Source organism: Furipterus horrens, unplaced genomic scaffold (assembly GCF_987537825.1).
Source record: "Furipterus horrens unplaced genomic scaffold, mFurHor1.1.pri manual_scaffold_3, whole genome shotgun sequence".
In the NCBI taxonomy this organism is placed as follows: domain Eukaryota; kingdom Metazoa; phylum Chordata; class Mammalia; order Chiroptera; family Furipteridae; genus Furipterus; species Furipterus horrens.
Window position 1 is genome coordinate 44091314 of NW_028327173.1, and position 18661 is coordinate 44109974.

The 18661-nt window shown below is 36.3% G+C and overlaps 1 protein-coding gene across 1 annotated transcript in view; it reads left to right on the plus strand.

The window, feature by feature from the left end:
- PATJ (PATJ crumbs cell polarity complex component) overlaps positions 1-18661 on the plus strand; it is a 319938-nt gene that overhangs the window by 40553 nt on the left and 260724 nt on the right. The window contains exons 11-14 of the mRNA XM_090269550.1: positions 660-822; positions 4097-4243; positions 7306-7382; positions 9328-9384. Coding sequence (XP_090125676.1) covers positions 660-822; positions 4097-4243; positions 7306-7382; positions 9328-9384 — 444 coding nt within the window. The remainder of the gene's footprint in view (positions 1-659; positions 823-4096; positions 4244-7305; positions 7383-9327; positions 9385-18661) is intronic.

An 18661-nucleotide genomic window follows, 5' to 3' on the forward strand; every position in this document is an offset into this window, starting at 1 on the left:
AGAAATGTAGATTTGAGCTTGACTTACATTAGTCAATACCTTTCTTGCACATACTTTTTCAGAATATTAGAAGACCTAATGGAAGACCCGTGCCAGGTAGTTAGTTGGTTAGAGTGTTGTCCCTATATGCCAAGGTTGTTGGGGCACGTACACAAATCAACCAATGAACGCATAAATAAGTGGGACAACAAATTGATGTTTCTCTCTTTCTCTCTCTCATCAATACATTTTTTAAAATGTAAGAAAAGATCTAATGGAGGGAGATCAGTATTTCTTCTGGAAAATATCACATATTGAAATGGTAGAGGGATGAAGTATTTTCACACTTCTTCAATTTTGATAATAATGGATTCTATTAATATATCTTGAGAACTGTGTATGACAATTGACTATCCACTTGGAATTTTGAATAGCATCAGAAAATTAGACCCTTTACCTCTTAGGCTATAAGTTAAAATGTGTGACTTAGGAGCACACGTTTGAATTTGCTTTCTAGGAAGTTTGTCAACATGTTTTACCGCTAATTTTGCATCCTTATTCAAATACTTTCTTAGGTCTACTACGAATTATTTTTGGAATAAAATTAATTGCCTAATTTGATTCTGCCTTGGCAGAATGTAAAATAGGAGCTAACTTGAAACCTGTTTAATGTGTTCTAGGTCGATGGTGTGAACATTCAAGGTTTTGCCAACCAGGATGTTGTTGAAGTATTACGAAGTGCAGGGCAAGTGGTACACTTAACTCTCGTTCGAAGGAAGACACCCTCACCGGCTTCCTCACTTGCTGAACAGCCTCCCCCTGTGGAACAGCCTTCAGACAGAGGTAATGGATTCCACGGTCCCTCTGCCCACCACGTAGTCTGCATTTGGAAGAGTAGCTGATTTTTGGAAGTTACCCTGTGAATCTGGGAAGGAAAAACTGCCCACCGGTGTAATGCAGTCGTAGAGAAATGAATCAGCTCATTTGCGCACTGAAGAAGAGCTTCCTTTGCCTGTTATGTGCCAGTCCAAATGTTAGGACATGAACCCTGACTCGCATTAAGTTCTGAGAGCTTCTCTAAATGGATATGGAAATCATTTTCCCAAAAAGCTTCCAAATTTCATTTCTTACTTACATTTGAATAATAAAGCTTTGACACCTTTTGTTCAGGAGCTCTCATTTGTCTAATGCTTTGACGTTTTGCAGACTTCAGGTTTCATTTACTTCCAGTGATATATTTGATTCTAATGTCTCTTGGTTTACCTTTTGAAATATAGCAAGAGAAAATAAAACCTAAATTTCTAACAAGAACATTTTTATTTATAGAATAATATGTGTTGTTATTTTGATTATATGAATAGAAAATTTTCATTATGAACAAAAACATAATTGTATGCATGTCAACTTTTAATTATCAACTTCTAAATGTATAGATCAAAATTTGACAATCATGGGGACACATTCAATTTCAACTGAATGACTAGTTATATAAGTAGTGAGTAAGAAATAATTCCATTAGAATTTATCAGAAGATGAACACACTTTCCTTTCCTCTAAAGATATAATAAGCCTGGAAGCCTTTGCTTTCAACTGATATTGATTTGTATTAAATTAGAACTTTTTAAGTTTTATGTGATAGTGGAAATTTTGCTGCTGAAAGACAGATCCCCTATCAACTGCATTGTTCCTATGAAGTTTAAAATTGCCTGAATAGTACAAATTGTACAAATGCTATATTGACCTTAAAAGGTTTACATAAATATTTATATCAATATAATGGTTTTAATAGCTCTGATAGAGCCTTTGGCTTCAGTCAGTTATATCAAATGAAGTATGTCATCTGCGAATTAGCAGTTCTTTACTGAGTATGCCTACATTTTAAATTTGTACAGGGATAACTTTTGATTCTAAATCTGCACCTCTTCCCCCAAGGTTTGAATGTCCTTTCTATGTGTTTCACTAGCACCCTTCGAAGAGCACTCCAATTCTAGCATTTGTCACACTCCATTGTAATTACTTGTTTTTTGCGTGGCCACTATCTGAGATTATGTGGTTATGCCTTTGCCCCCTGGCCCATGTAACACGTCTCTATATGCCTTCCATATAGCATTTCAGTCTGTTTTACTGAAACAAACTGCACAGCTTCTAGCTCTTTCACAAGACCTTCCTCTAGCATTCTAAATCTTACTTTTTCTCCTCTAACTGCCTACTTTTTGTATACCTTCTATACAGGGGTGGGCAAAACAAGGTTTATAGTTGTGAGTAGGTGAACGTTTATCCTTATATATTATTATTTATTAATTATTGTATTATTTATTTGTATTATTTGTTATTATTATTGCTACTAGTGTTACTATTTTGTATCCTTACTTGTGATTTATCTTTTAGGTAATGGTGGCTCATAATTTAACCTAATTTTCCCCACCACTCTATAGTCACTTGTGTACCTATTTGTATATGTTTTGTGGCACACAGTCATATCACTGCACTGCTTGTAATAAATTCTGGTGTGTAACTATTATCCCCAGTGACTGGCATTTCATCTGCTATCATTGGGCAGCATGTTTAGTGTATATCAATGGACTGGTGATCTAAAAACTCCTATGTGTGGTTTAAAATCTCAGGTGAAGATCATAGGAACTTTTAACTGGTTATTCTTTTCAACCATTTATTATAAAAAATTTCAAACATACAGAATATTTGAAAAGTAATGTACCAAATACCCATCATTTAGATCCAGCAGCTATTACTTTGCCATACTTGCTTCATCTGTTTATGCTTTTTTCCTGAGCCATTTTAGAGCAAGTCGTAGACATTATGATACACTAGCCCTACATACTTCAGTTTATAGCTTCAATGTGAAGGATATTTTCTTACATAAATATAATGTCACACCAAAGAAAATTAATACTCATTCTCTAATATCAAATACCCAACACATACTTAAATTGCCCCTTAATGTCTTTTGTAGCTTCTCTTCTTGCTCCTCCTCCAAATCCCATAAAATCAAGATCTAATAATGCATTGCACTTACTGCATGTGTTATGTTTCTTTGGTTTCTTAATTAAGAAGTATCGCCCACCCTTAACCCCAGGGCATAGACTTTTGAACAGATTAGTTCCTTTGTTGTAGAATGCTACCTTCTGAATTTGAGAGTTGCCTTGTAGTATCATTTAACTTGTTTCTCTACCCACTGTTTCCTAGAAGCTGGATCTAAAGCTTTACTTAGGTTCAGGTTAAATATATTTTGTAAGAATACTTTTTATAAGTGATATGTGATTATTTAAAAATAATCTGAAATGACTCTTGTTTAACCTTTTTGTGTGCGTTTAAGAAATACATAGTGACTTGAATATTTGAGATTGAAAGCTTTGGATATCCTGTTAACTAAGCTAGGGGAAGAATCTCTGCAATTAGGGGAATACTCTCCAATTTCCTTCCAGTTTACCTGTGTAGATTGTTTGTTATAGTCATGGTGATGTCATACCAGACCCTCAGAGAGCCCAGGACAGTGGGACCAGCTTATTCTGCAGGTCTTGTTTTCTGCCCACCACAACATCAAGAGCCTAAGTCACTAGTGCTCTTTTTCTTCTCCAGGGCTGTATTAAAATGCATCTACTCCTGCTTCGTCATTGACTTTACCTTGCTTTTCTCTTCCCACTACCTAGTTCCTTATTCTTTTCAGACATTTATGTTTGTGTGTATTTATTATCCTCCCCTGAGGATATGCCTATTGATTTTTAGAGGGAGCAGAAAGGAGGGAGAGAAACATCGATTTGGGAGACAAACATTGATCCATTGCCTTCTCCTACATACCCTGACTGGGGAAAGACCCACAACCCCAGTATATGCCCCAACTGGGACTCAAACCCGTGACCTTTCAATTTATGGGACGATGCTCCAGCCGACTGAGCCATACAGACCAGAGCAACACATTAATTTTTTTAAAGGAATTCATTGGTTATGTATTACACATGAGATTTTAAGGAAAGGAATCATATATATGTTACCTGAGGTGTTTGTAATGAGGTTGTGAAATACTAGACAGGAGTGGAATAAGATCACTTAAATATGGTCGTTAGATGCTAGTGATTCAAGTGCGCAATTCTTATTTTAGGAACTCTTATAGAAGCACCAAGAACACCAGCCCCCTCTCCAGCTGAAGCAGTGGAAGTAGAAACTAAATTGGATGGTGAAGATGAGGAAACTGAAGAAAAAATGGATAATCTTAAAAATGACAACACACAAGCCTTAGAAAAACAAGGTAGGCACAAGGCATTCAATTCAAAGCAAAGTAATTGACTTTATCATTTGTTAACTGTTTTCTCTCTTTATAGTTAATATAATGTGAGGAGTTTTAGAGGCATTTTGGCATTATGAAATAGGGTATTTTTAATATCAAAACCTTAACATTTGTGGCAGTTGGGAACCAAGTATATTGTTGTTTAATCTTTGATTATATTTATTTTGAATCTACTTTTATTAGTTTGTGATGACTTTAAATCTTATCAGCATTTTTATTACTGCATACATTAGCTTGCATATAGTTATCCACATATACCATAGCAGTATTTCCTTTTCACCATAAAAATTAATAATGTATACACTTTTTATGTTTCATCAAATCACTGGGTAGCCATATATTTGTCTTTTACTCTTCTTTTTAATTGGTTTGCAAGTTTGTTCTTTCACTTTGTACTTTGACACCTCACCTACTATAGTTGACTCCATTCTGCAAGCATACAGAGTAACGGTCTACACAATCTCCTGCACAGACGTGCTCAGATAAGCCTTGCCAATTGAATGAAATGGAATGCTTAATTAACACCATTCATGTTCCACAGAAATTTTGGCTTTTAGCTTTGATTGTTTTCTCACAGAAAAGAATGGCCTGAAGGAAGGAGTAACCCCTCATTCAGGTTAAATATTTTTCTATGATTTGGGAACTGACCTTATTCTTTTTTACCTAAGTAGATTGAATCTAGTCTGCACTGTTCAATTTCAGATAGATTTTCAGTGAACTATCAGGTGAAAATCAAATACATTCTGAAGTTAGAAATACTTTTAGAAATATTTTATCTTTGTGGACCCATCTCACTACATTTCTCTTCATGAGTATGCATAACTTCAACTCAAGAGTAAGACCAAATATTCTAACAGCTATGAAGTTAGCTTTTGTTTTTTTTCCCTGTAGAGGTGAACAAGTTTTTCCTTCTTCCCTTGTAGGGTGTTTACCTGGTCTAATAATTAAATTGATATAAGATAGTTTAGCAGGAGAAAATTTCATATGTGGGAGAACCCCTTAAAAATACGAGACCTAAGGGCAAATTGGGCATTTGAGGCTTTATGCCATTCTGACCTAAGGAACAGATAGGGGCCTGGGCCTCAAAAGGGAAGGGGATTATTCACAGGACCATAGAAGAGCAGATGTTTGTTAATTAGAAGTTTGTCTTGCCGTGCAGATAGGTCTTTTAGATTAAAAAGTTATCTCTGGTAATAGTTGTTCTGAGGTAGGTCCCCTCTCTAAATTCTTTTAGGTAGCCAAGGGTTTGCAGGGTATTGATTGCCTTCAGCTCAAAAGAACCTACATGCCACCATGGCATATTTTGAGGTGGTATACTCTGCTCCCCTTCATTACCATTGAAATAATAATTTCACATCATCATGCTATTTATTTTTTTACCATTTTGTTTTACCACTTTGTGTAGCCCAGGATTTATTGAGCTGCTGAAAATAAATTCATCTCTTTCGTCTGTTACTTAGATTTTTTGCTGTGCTTTAAAACTCTCAACTGTCTGTGCTTTCGTTGTATGACTGCAAGGTAGAGTACAGTCAAAATAATTGACAGGGAAATAGCAACATTATTTATATATGCATCTGAAATATTATCTTTAAATACTGTATTTTTAAGCTTACATTTCAACCAAGACATTGCAAATTTTGTTCAAATTAGCTTACCAAAAAAGAAACTGCTGTCTGGAAGAAGTTTTAACAGGCAGGATGGTAGATCTCCTAATTTAATTTCTTAGGGGAATGTTAACAGAAGTAGGCACAAAGATGCAGAGCCCACATGAATGGTATTTTGTTTTTAATAGGATCTTTGGTTAGTTATCCCGGAAATATAATCTAGCATATAGTTATTTCATGGGTATTTGTAAATCTAGTAATTTAAATTCTTTAGTGTTTATTAGTCTTAGTCTTTGATTTCTGAGGCTAGCCTGTTTTACTTAAGTATTATGTAATTAACTTTTATGTATTAGAATATAATGTGTTTATTAAGTTATTATATATTATATAATTAAGCATCATATGCATCCAAGATGAGCTGTCTGTGCTAAAGAATGAAAAAAACTGATATTGCAAGTTATGCTTGATTTTAGACATAGGCTTATATTGGTTGTGATGTGTTTGGTGACGTGTCTGATCTTGTGACAAAAATTGGGTGGATTTTTCTTCAACTTACAGAAAAAGATGGAGGTTTGTTTATTATCTGCTACTACAATAGCTGTAAGTTGAAATTATAGTTTTAGTACTTTGACTTTTGCCTAGTAGGCATTATTCAGACTTTAAAATGTGTAGTAAGCTTCTGGCTAAGATCATATGGAAGACAGGCAGGACATTTAAAATCTGTCATAGCTCTTTAAAATTATCTTACCTAATGCACAAAAGGCAATATTACCATCAACTAAGAAAAGCTTAAAGATATAATGAAGCCACAAAGACCAAAGTAAAACTAAAGTTTTTATTATATTAAATCTCGTGTACTCAATGGTTGAATTAAAACCAAGCATGCCTTTATATCCACCCAAGTAAAAGATCTGAATGGCTTCTGTCGATATGCCTACTTAATAGTAAGCCTGATAAGTTTTTACTTTTCTAATGGGTGAGTAGAACATACTACTTTGAAGTAATTAACATTTACATGAAATCCTGTTTGTCCTAACATATTATAAAGCAAAGCCAGATGCATTTTACTTATAAATTACAAGATGTTTACTTATAAACCATATATAATTTAATTTTCATTTATAACTCATTATTTCATCTTCCCTTTACAGAATTCTGTAACAATGAAAACTCCTTTATAATTTGGTCATACTGGTCTTTACATTTTACATCAATCTTTAGGGTACCTCTGATTTGCTTTACCTAGTAGACCTAAGTTAATCCATTTTTATTTTATTTCCATTTTACTTACTGAAACTGCTGTTGATGAATGAAGTAGTTAAGTGTCGTTGGTTCACAACAGCTTCAACATTCTTGTGTTTTTGTTGTTTGTTTATTTTTGTTCTTGTTTTTTTTTTTTTTTTTTTTTTTTTAATGCAGAAAGAGCCCCTGACTTTCCAGAAAATGAGTTGAAATCCAGATGGGAAAACCTACTGGGCCCTGATTATGAAGTAATGGTATGTTGAAAATCTTCTAATAAAAAACACTCATGTCTCATTTCATGTTAAGCCCTTACCACTACAACATAAAGAAACTGGAGTGTCAAAGAGTAGCCAGCCTGCCCTTATTTCTTCCTCCTGCATTTCATTCCTGTCGATTGATTTTTTTCTTTTTCTTTTTTTTTTTTTAACATTTTAAGCTATAAGAACAATTAAGAACTGCACACAAGTTTCAGTTACAATTAGCAGACCCTCGGTTTATGTTAAAACCATTTAAGTTGACAATTGTTAGGAAAGAGAGGTCTTGCCTTTAAATTCAAAACCTGTCTCAGCTGCTTAAAATTGCTGGCATTTTTATGATTGCTTTTATGATCTGTTTGTTTTATTGTACACTGAAAGGGCTGTGGATATTAGTCCTATGTTTCACAAAGAATCTTACAGTTTTATGAGAAAAATGTAAGAATGATTATCAAATGTATTTGGGAGAACAGGAAGTAATTTAGGTTAGGTATAAGTTTATAGTGCCAGCGGTCCATTAGATTTCCTTTCACCTGTTATTAAAGTCATTGAGTAAGGGATTGATTACATTTCCCCATATGAATCCACATGAAAGCAGAAAGCTGTGCTTAGAAAAGCCTCTACAGTGTTCACTAAATGCATTAGTAATAAAATATTCTATTAAATTTCTATTGTCATTCACATGTTCTTACATATGTTTATCATTAGTACATGTTGGCTGCTTGGAGATATTTTTTTTAATTCCCTTCTTGGTTCAGAATATATAGCCACTATCTCTTGTCAGATATTTTCCAATGTCATTAAGATGAGTCAAAACAGTCCAGACTTTCTCTTCTTGCTAATTTTGTACTTGCATGTCAGTCCTCAGGATCTACTGCATCTTTACATCATAGACTTTGAGTGCTATTTTGTCAGGAGACTATCAAAGTAATTTGGTGTATGAGTATTTATAAATGGCCAGTTTTGTGATGGGCTCTTTTTTGTTAAAATTTTATCCTCCGTACAACTACCCTTCCATATATCATTTATTACATGGAGAGGTTTTAACAGAAGGGCTGGAAAGAGGAGACAGAATTTGACATTGGAAATTTAAGGTGGCAGTTATTCATTAAGAGTTGTAAATGTGTTCTGAGGAATGAGGAACACCAAGTAGAAGTCAGGCAAGATGAATCGGAGTTATGCATGCATGTACTCCAGTGTTTTTCATTTTATTTTCTTCAGAATCTACTTATCTGCAGTACTTTCAAAAGCTTTAGTTGGATCATTGTTTAACTTATCTCCTCCTTCCAGATGCACCATGTTTTATTAACAACTTACAGATGCAAATCATCAGTGAAGTATTTTGCTTGTAAGCCACTCATTTCTGTGGATGTCCACCACTGGAGCCCTGAACAATAGTTTTAGGCCAGGATCCAAAGCTTTAGATATTCCACGAGCTTCCCACCAGCCCAGATCTTTCTGTTTGTGTCCTTGCCAGCTATTTCTTCTTGGGAAATGGTTTGAGTTTGCTGTGGAAAGTCAGACGAATCAGTTTTTCCACACTTCTCTGACTTCACTGACCTTGTAAGCTTTGTTATAAGGCTGGAATTTAAAAGTAAAAATGACCATACTCTTGGTTTTGTCAAAAGAATGAAATTTTTATGGATTCAATATAATGGAAGATTATATTAAAATTTTAGGGGTTTTAAAAAATAGGATATGTATTTGCCCATCACATTTTGGTTCATCTTTTGACTAACTTAGGAAAAAAGATTTTTGTAGAGAACAACAACAGAAAAGTAGTCTCTAAATTTTATGTTATGTGTTATAGAGTTAAGAAATATAGAAAAGAGATTAGAATGCAGGTCACATGGAACATACAGGTTTAACAGATTTTTTTCAGGTAACATAGAAAAAAATAGTTATGCTTTTACAATTATTTAATTCTTTTTCCCTGTATATGTAGGTTGCTACTTTGGACACACAAATTGCAGATGATGCTGAGTTACAGAAATATTCAAAGGTAAGCATTATTTTTTTAAAGATTTTTGTTGTTGTTGTTGTTGTCGTTGTTGGAAGAATTTTCTCTTAAGTTCTTATTGACAAAAATAAATTAGTGCTATAAGCTAAAGTTTCCAGAATTTAGTCTTAGGCATTTTCTGGAAATGTGGTGAGTTCTCACTTAGGAAAGGTGATGGTTAGATATTCCTGGGAAGAATGTGGGGTCCCTTGTATCACTTCCCAGAAGCCAAAAACTCAGGCTTGACTGCTTTGCCCACCCTAAAGGTAGTACATAGAGTTAACATTGTGCAAAGTGTGTGTAAGCTTTTCAGATATACGAAGGCCTTGTAAATGTTTCCTAAAATCAAGATCACAGATCGAGACTTTTAAAAATCCTTCAGAACCAGATGTCCAGAACAGAAAAGTGGTTTATCTTCTGAGTATAAACAATGTTTTTCTTGAACTTAGAAAATTTTATAATGAGAGCTTTATTTCTAATGGTAAAATACAAGAAGCTCACTTTTACAATTTTTAGTGTCTTCTCACTGCAAATTAGTTTTATAGTTCCTGTTCTGGATAATCAACAGCCAGGGAATTGAAACTTAGAGAAACTTTCTAGGTGGCTTTCTCAACATATGAGAAAAGTAATGTTTTCTTGTCAGAATAGTTTCAAAAATTATACTGTAATCCCACATGGGATATATGAGCTGAGCTCAGCTTAAACTCTGCTGTCACATGTTTGTGTTATGAGCTTTTGAGTCAGCTCCAACTCCTGGTGACTATGAACGAGGGATGTCCACAACGTCATGTCCTCAGCAGCCCAGCTCAGTTCCTGTATCCTCATGCTTACAACTTATTTTATAGAGTCAATCTATTTCATAGATGGTCCTCTTCTTTTCCTCTTGCCTTCTGATTTTCTCAGCATTATTGTCTTTTCCAAAGAACCCTGCCTTTTCATGCTATGCCTGAAGTAGGACAGCTTCAGTTTTATCATTTTGGCCTCCAGCTATGAGTTAGGCAGAACTAGCTCTAGCATCCTCTTGTTCATCTTTCTGGCAGTCCAGGGTATCTGTAGAGCTCTCAGCACTGTATTTCAAATGAATCATTTTCTTTTTTCCATCAGCCTTCTTCACTGTCCAACTTTCGCATCTGTACATAGCAATTGGGGACACAAGGGTGTGGATGATGTTAGCCTTGCTCTCTAATGACATCTTTGCTCTTGGTGATCTTCCCTAATTCGTCCATTGCGGTCCTTCTGAGTCTCAGCTTTTTCTTGATTTCTTGGCTGCGGTCTCCATTTGAATTGATGATTGAACCAATGTTAGCAAAATCTTTAACAATTTCAATGTCTTTATTGTCTGTGTAAAAGTTGTGTATTTTTTCCATATTCATGATATTCAAATGCAGTCCTGTTTTGGCAGTTTCTTTCTTCACTTTCATCAGAAGTCGTTTCAGATCATTGCTACTTCCTGCCAGTAAGATGTTGTCATCTGCATATCTTAAGTTATTGCCATTTCTTCCAACAATTTTCGCTCCTTGCTCTGAGTCTAGCCGAGTTTTCATGTATCTTCTGTGTAAAGATTAAACGGACAAGGAGATAAAATGCACCCTGTCTGACATCTTTTTCTGAAGGAAATCATTCTGTCTCCTCATTCTATCCTGACAGTGGCTTCCTGTCCACACTACAGGTTAAGCCTTGGGGCAATAAATGCTGAGGCACACCTGATTCTCTCAGAGCGACCTGTAGCTTTTCATGATCGATGCAGCCATCTATGGAACATAGACTAACCTTCTTCTGAAATTCTTTGGAGCGTTCCAGTATCCAGAAAATGCTTGCAATTAGGTGTTGACTGCCTCTTCCTTTTCTGAATCCAGCGTGACCATTTGGCATTTCTTGCTCCTTGAAAGGTGGAAGCTGTCACTGTATCACCTGGAGTAGCACTTGACTTGCACGGGGCATTAGAGCACCGGTCCTATAGTTACCTCACTCCCTGGCATCTCCTTTCTTGAAGATTGGAATGTATATTGAACATTTCTAGTCTGTAGGCCATTGTTTTGTTTTCCATGTTTGTTGACATATTCTTGTTAGGATTATGACAGATTCAGTCTCTGCAGCTTGAAATAATTCTACCGGTATCCCATCTACCCCAGGTGATTTACTTCTTTCATTATTTATTTATTTCATGCTGTCATATGCAATATTCAAAATGAGTTTTCTGTGTCCCATGTGGGTTTTATAAGAAGTTACTTCTTTCCATAGTTCTACTATTTCTTTCTTTGAGTATTTGTGATGAATACTTCTCTTGCATAATTTTATATTAAATGTGCTATAATTTTTAAGGTTTGAATTTTCAAGGCTGACACTATGGAGAGTATTTTTTTACTAAGATAACCTGCCGTTTGAGACTGCCTTCCTGTGCCTTGGTGGGCCAGCTGACCAAGCTGTCCTCAGATGTGCAGTGTGACAGCAATGTGACACAGCTTCTGGCTAATTTTAAATTATCGACAAAATCGTCTTTATACAAATTACTGATTCCATATAAATAAATTGGGAGGGATTTAATTCAAAATGAGACTAGGAAATATAACTACCTCATCAAACTTAAATTCTTAATAATTACGGTAGTATAGTTTACTGATTACATTGACTCTGGAGCCAGACTGCCTGAGTTCAAATTCTGGCTCATCTGCTCACTACCTTGTAAAATGATCTAAACTTTATGTCTCACTGTTCTGTTTCTGTAAAAGGGAGATAGTAATCATTTAGTGTCTACCTCATGGAATCTATAGGAATTAAATAGAATGTGCCTAGAATAGTTGCAAGCACATAGTAGGATGTTATTCTTAATTATCATTCATATAAATCAGTTATATTTTTCCCTAAAATTATACTTTAATTTATACTGAACTTTTTTATGTTGGATATTTTCTATTTAACCATCTCCCAGTTTACTAAATTTCCTGTGCCTAATATGCTACTAAAGCCCATCTATTGAATATTTAATTTTAGTTATAGTTTTCTGTTCTAAAATTTGTTTTATTCCTTTTAGATTATAATTCTTTTGATGGAATGCTCAATTTTTAAAAAATTTGTATATGCCATAGTTTTCTCTATTTCTTGAATGTATTAATCATAGTTTATAAGGACTTCAAAGAATTAACTTTATTATCTGGATCAACTTTGGATGAGTTTCTACTGTTTGATGTTTTCTTGTTATGGTTATTTGGTTGTATCCCTCATCATGCTGTAATTTGATTGAATGCCTGACATTGTGTATGCCAACTACTAAAGTCTTTCAGTGATGTTATCTCTGTCCAATAAGGAGATGGTGCGTGTATGTTTCTCTCTGTGTGTGTGTGTGTTGAGAGAGAGAGAGAGAGAGAGAGAGAGAGAGAGACGGTGGGGTGGGTGATCATCTCTGAGACAAGGCAGAAGTTCAGTTTGGTAAGGTTCAGACTATATCTGGTTTACCTTTGTGCCTAAGACATAACCTTCCAAGTACTTCCCATGAGTCTGAGGCTATTTACCAATCCCTTCTCCCTGCTGGGAACTGAACTCCATTTGGGGCCTCTGCAATCTTTGCTTTGCTCTTCAGTGTTTCCTGATTAGCTTTTAGCCTCCCTCTCCATATAGCATTAGAATTCAAGAGATGTCCTTGGTGAAGAACATGGCTGAGCTCAGACTCAGTGTATCATGCAGTACAGCTTTAGTTGTCTGTCCTCCCATGTAAGATCCTTTATCATCATATTCTATAATAAGTAAGAAAGGATCATAACCATACTTTGTGTACATCTTAAAGAATGTCATTATCTTTCTTTCTCCGGCAGAAGGTGTCTCTCTCACCTTTATTCCCCTAGTTCCTTGCCACAAGTCTCACTAATTTCATCTTTCCAGATCAACTTTATGCTGTATTGCAATATACACCTATATTATACATATATATGGTTATATATATATTACTGAGTAACTCTAGTATAGAGGTGTGGAAGGGCTTTGAGTTGAACAGACTTTCAGAACTACCTGATAGAACCACCAGTACATTCAGCTGTTCTTTCACTCACTCATTCATTTATTCTTACATTTATCAAATATTTTTTAATAACTACTGTACAGTCCTCTATTGGGTACTGGGTTTCAGAAGAAAACACAGTACAAAAAAAATCCCTGCCCTGTAGAACTTATAGTTTAGTGGGAATGATAGAAAATAAGTATGTTATAAAGTATGGGTGATATTTGCCATGCAGAATATTAAGGGAGGGAAGATGGATAAGGAATTCAGGAAAATGTGAGTTTACAATTTTAGATAGGTTAATGAGGAAAGGCCTCATAAAGAAGGTGACATTTAGGGAAACACTTTAGGAGGTATAATAGCAGCCTAATTTTTTTCTACATAGTATGAACCATAATACTATATCATAGATGATTAAATATAAATATATTTAATATATGACTTAATGTAGCTTAGTGCCAACACATAAGAATCATTCAAAAAATGGTAGCTTTGTTTCCCAATTGTATACTTCATGTATTTTTAGTCTGTGACCTTTTAAAGGTGCCTTTAAAATTTTTATTAATTTATTGATTTGAGAGAGAGAGAGAAACATTGATTTGTTGTTCCATTTGTTTATGCATTCATTGGTTGATCCTTGTATGTGCCCTGACCAGAGATCAAACTCACAACCTTGATATATGGGCATGATGCTCTAATTAACTGAACTACCTGGCTATGGCCAAGGCTTCTTTTTTAAAAAAAACATTTTATTTTTTATTGTATTTTCTTTTACCATTTACCCTCCTAAAGCCTCCTTTTTATTTATTTATTTATTTATTTATTTATAAATATTTTACTTATTTTATTTTTAGAGAGAGAGGAAGGGAGGAAGAAAGAGAGGGAGAGAAACATCAATGTGTGGTTGCCTCTTGCATGCCCCCAACTGTGGACCTGGCCTGCAACCCAGGCATGTGCCCTGAATGGGAATTGAACTGGTGACCCTTTGGTTCTCAGGCCAGCACTCAATCCACTGAGCCACACCAGCCAAGGCTAAAGGCTCCCTTTTTAAAAGCAAGTTTTGTAAGCTATTATGAAATATTTAATTATTAATTATTGAAATTTTGTTGTGACAATTTTTTAAAAAAATTTTTTGGCTTAGATGAAAAAAACCCATAATTGCACTGTTTTTTTTTCATATTAATTTGTTATCTATATATATTTGCATATTTATTGTTGGTATACCCAACATTTTGTGTAATTATGTATGAGAGAAGGGATATGTACTTTTACCATATAACACTGTCATATATATTTACTTTATTATATTGCTTGCTTAATTATAAATGTTCACAGATTATTTTGATGAATTATTGTTTTTAAAAGTCCCCGTGATATTAGAAGTTTAATTTAGTTAACTCAGTTGCTTTTCATTTATCATCACAATATGTAAAGGAAAATAGCTTATCAAAACCCATTTCACGGATGAGAATACTGAAGTTTACTTCAAATTATACAGCTAGACAGTAGCACAGGCAGTTTGCAGCTTAGAGCACACTCACTCATTCATTCATTCATTTCTGAAATAGTTACTGAGCTCCTACTGTACCCGCTGGGGGAAGCAAAATGGAAAAGGTGCTTCTATAGAGCTTAGATTCTGGACATGATAATAAACAAAAAATAACTTGGTAAGATAGTTGTAGATTGTTAGAAGTGATGCAAAGGAACAAACTGGGTGATGAGAGCATATCCGGGGATGGGGCACTTGGAGAGAGAGCGGGGAAGAGCCTTTCTAGCTCAGGCTTAAGGGATACAGGCTGTCCAGACTGAGGAAGACCCGAAAACTTCAGGGCCACGTGAGCCACAGCCACAAGCTGCATCAGCAAGCACAGGAAGCACCTGGGAGGTTGAGGTAATGCTGCTGGCTTGTATCATCACAGAATCAACTTCGACAAATATAACCAGGTTTCTTTGGGAAAGTTGATATGAGGCATTACCACTTAAAGAGGAACCAGAGCTTTTGCCCAGCTGTCAACCTTGATAAACTGTGGACCTTGGTCAGTGAGCAGACACGGGTAAATGCTGCCAAAAACAAGACTAAAGCCACTCTTATCATTGCTGTGGTACAATTGGGCTTCTACAAAGTTTTGGGGGAGGGAAAGTTCCCAAAGCAGCCCATCATTGTGAAGGTCAAATTCTTCAGCAGAAGAGCTGAGGAGGCTAAAGGAGTTGGTGGGGCTTATGTCCTGGTAGCTTGAAGCCACACTGAGGGAAGTTCATTAAATGCTCACAGGTGCAAAAAAAAAAAAAGGATAAGAGCTGGTGAACTGGTCAGCAGGAGAAGGCTAGCATGCGGGAGGAATAGAAGTTATTTGTTTCAGAGTGTCTGGGTCAAACTAAGCGAAGAGTAGAGTGTTTTGTTAAATGAGGCAGGTGAGGAACTCCAGGTGCTCCAGGAGTTGGCGGGAAGATTTAAGCATGTGTCCCATAGTCACCGCCGCTGAAGAGATTATGATTCAAGAAGCATCTTTATATACTGTGGGCCAGTGGAGTTGTGCGGGGAAAGGGAGGTGAAAGCAATTTGCAGTGGCTTCTTGAGCACTAGCGGTACTGCTTTGAGGAAGCTGTGAATCATGACACAAGAATAGTTTCCCCGCATCTGGGGAGACTTGCACTTTTAGGGATGTTTTCGTGGCAAGTGTTTACTATTAAGATAATCACAGCATTGTAAGGAAGAAACAATAAGCTCATCCCAGTGACCTCTCTGCTGGCCATCAGTTGTGATATGGAGTGGGCATGAGTCATGTCCCCGTTGTGGGACACAAAAATACCTGGTCCTCTGGGTTTGACAAGACAGATTGACACATTTCACTTTATTTCCTTCCTAAGTCATAATTTTCTCTGGTTCAGAGAATATGATTTAGGAAGGGCATTAAAATGTGAGTCTCCTTCTCACTCAGTGTGAGTAAATACAGTTTTTAAGGTAGTGGGCCGACTGGGCCCTCCACGGGTTGCAATGGGTGATACTGCTTGGTTATACCACGGTCAGTTCTTTGCTTTAAATACATTATCTCTTTTATTGCTCACAATTACCTCATTGGTCAGGAGCTATTTCCTCCTTTCTATTTTTAATAGGTGGGAACTGTCAGGCAGATAAAGCAACTTCTAAAATCCTATATAGCTAGTAAGTGGCAAAAGCAGGAAACAAATCAAGGGTTAAGCTGGCTTCTAAGTCTGTGCAGTTCTTTATCCTTTTGAATAGATAATATATGGACAAGACATAAAATTTAAAAGTTACTGAAGTGTATGCACTGCAAAAAATATCCCAGTTCCCTTGTAACCATCCCCTCACCCCCCACCCTGCCCCAAAGGCAACCAACCTCTGTTACCAATTCTTGAATATGTAATTGTATACTGTGTTAGTCTCAAATAGTCATAGTAACAGTGGTTGTCAACTAGAGCAGATGCCTCTCAGAAACATTGAGTAGCCCTGACTGGTGTGGCTAAGTTGGTCGGACATTGTAAGCAGAGGGTTGCCGGTTTGATTCCTAGTCAGGGCACATGCCTGGGTGGTGGGTTCTGTCCCGGGATGGGGCCTTGCAAGAGGTAACTCACCGGTTTTTCTTTCCTTCTCTTTCCCCCTCCTTTCCCATGTCTAAAAAATCAGAGGAGCTTTTTCAAAATACAAATGCCCTATTTGTTTCTCCTGACCAATATTCTGAATCTGTAGGTTTGGGGTGAGGTCCCCAAAGGAAACTGTGATCCTTTCCTTGCCTCACTACGTTGAGAATTATTGCTCAGGTATTGCTAAAATGCTTTAAGTGTTTTCAAGGAATGAGGTGTTACTTCTTCAAGACAGATGAAGGAAATTTATTGGGAGGATGATATTTGAACTTCACCTAGAAAAGTGGGTTTGCAGAAATAAGAACAGAGACTATTCCAGGTAGAGGAAATGTCATGAGCAAAGGAAGAGAAAGAGTCCTAAGTGTAAAGTGTTAGATCAGGTGTCAAAAGCTCAGATATCACATGGGCCAGACAGGTAACTAACATAAATGACATCTAAAATGTTACATGATAACTGACACTTGACCTTGGTGTTAGGAAACTGAAGAGAACCTTCAATATATTTCTGTACAACAGAGAATATAATGTGTATTTTTTGAACATCCAGAATTTAAATTTTAGATAGGTGAGAAAAATAATGTATAAATCAAGCTTCAATGGATTGATCGATTGTCTTTCATCACCTGCGTGATCTCACCTAACTTGGGAGGACATCATGCTGTGTTTCACCCTTAGTTTAAAAACTGTAGCCTCATTCTTGGAAAGTTTGTTTCTTATTTGTGGTAAATTTAGCACCTCTTTCCACTAATCTTTAAACATATATTTAATATTCTGTGTGTGCGTGTTATAAGAACTAATTTGGGGGTTCTTTCTGTTCTGAGTTTAACATTTTTAGGACCATTCGCCTCCATCCAGCTGATACACATATTCCTTTCCAGAAGTTATTTTTTCCCTCTGAGCAACATTGTTTATACTCCCACCTGAGCATTTTGATATCTTGTTTTAGGGTCCTAAAAGTAGAGCTTTTAGCGAAATGAATGAGCTGTGGTTTGTTTCTTGACAGATCTCTCCAACTCATGGGTGAAAGGCTTCATTCGATCTTTATCATTGTAGCACCAACAGTAAATCACATCATGGTCACACTTCCCTTGGATGCACTTCCTTGCATCCTTTACTCTTCATATCAGGATCATGACAGTCCTGCTGCTCATCAGCTTTGTCAGTTACAATAGGACCCCTCGCAAAGTGCATTGAATAAGCATCAAAAAGCATAGCAGGCGGTGTGTGTGAAGACGTCCATCACCTGCCTATTGCACCCGCTCCTGTCATCATGGCACTTCCTGTTCTCCAAGAACTTGGAACACTGAGGGACAGACAACTGAAAGAGACAGACGAGATGGTCGATTTGTTTAGTGGCTAAATAAAGCTGAGACAGGTAATTAAACAGTCCTGCTCCTGCAGAGAAGCCTGCAGCAATGTAATGCGAAGTCTTAGAAACCCAGCTGTCCCCAGATTTAGATTCAGAACTAATATTAGGTAGACCTCTTTCAGACTGACAGGTTTTGTAAACATCATTTCTAGTTTATTTGCTCAGCATGATTAAAGATGGAGCATGTGTGTTTGCTCATGGTGTAAGTTTCTAGGGAGCATGTGGTGTTTATAGATATGAGCTGGAATAGCCCAGAAGGGCGGAGCTTTGTGTCTGGTGGGCGAGGGATTCCATGAGTGAGCCTCTGCTGCTCCTCA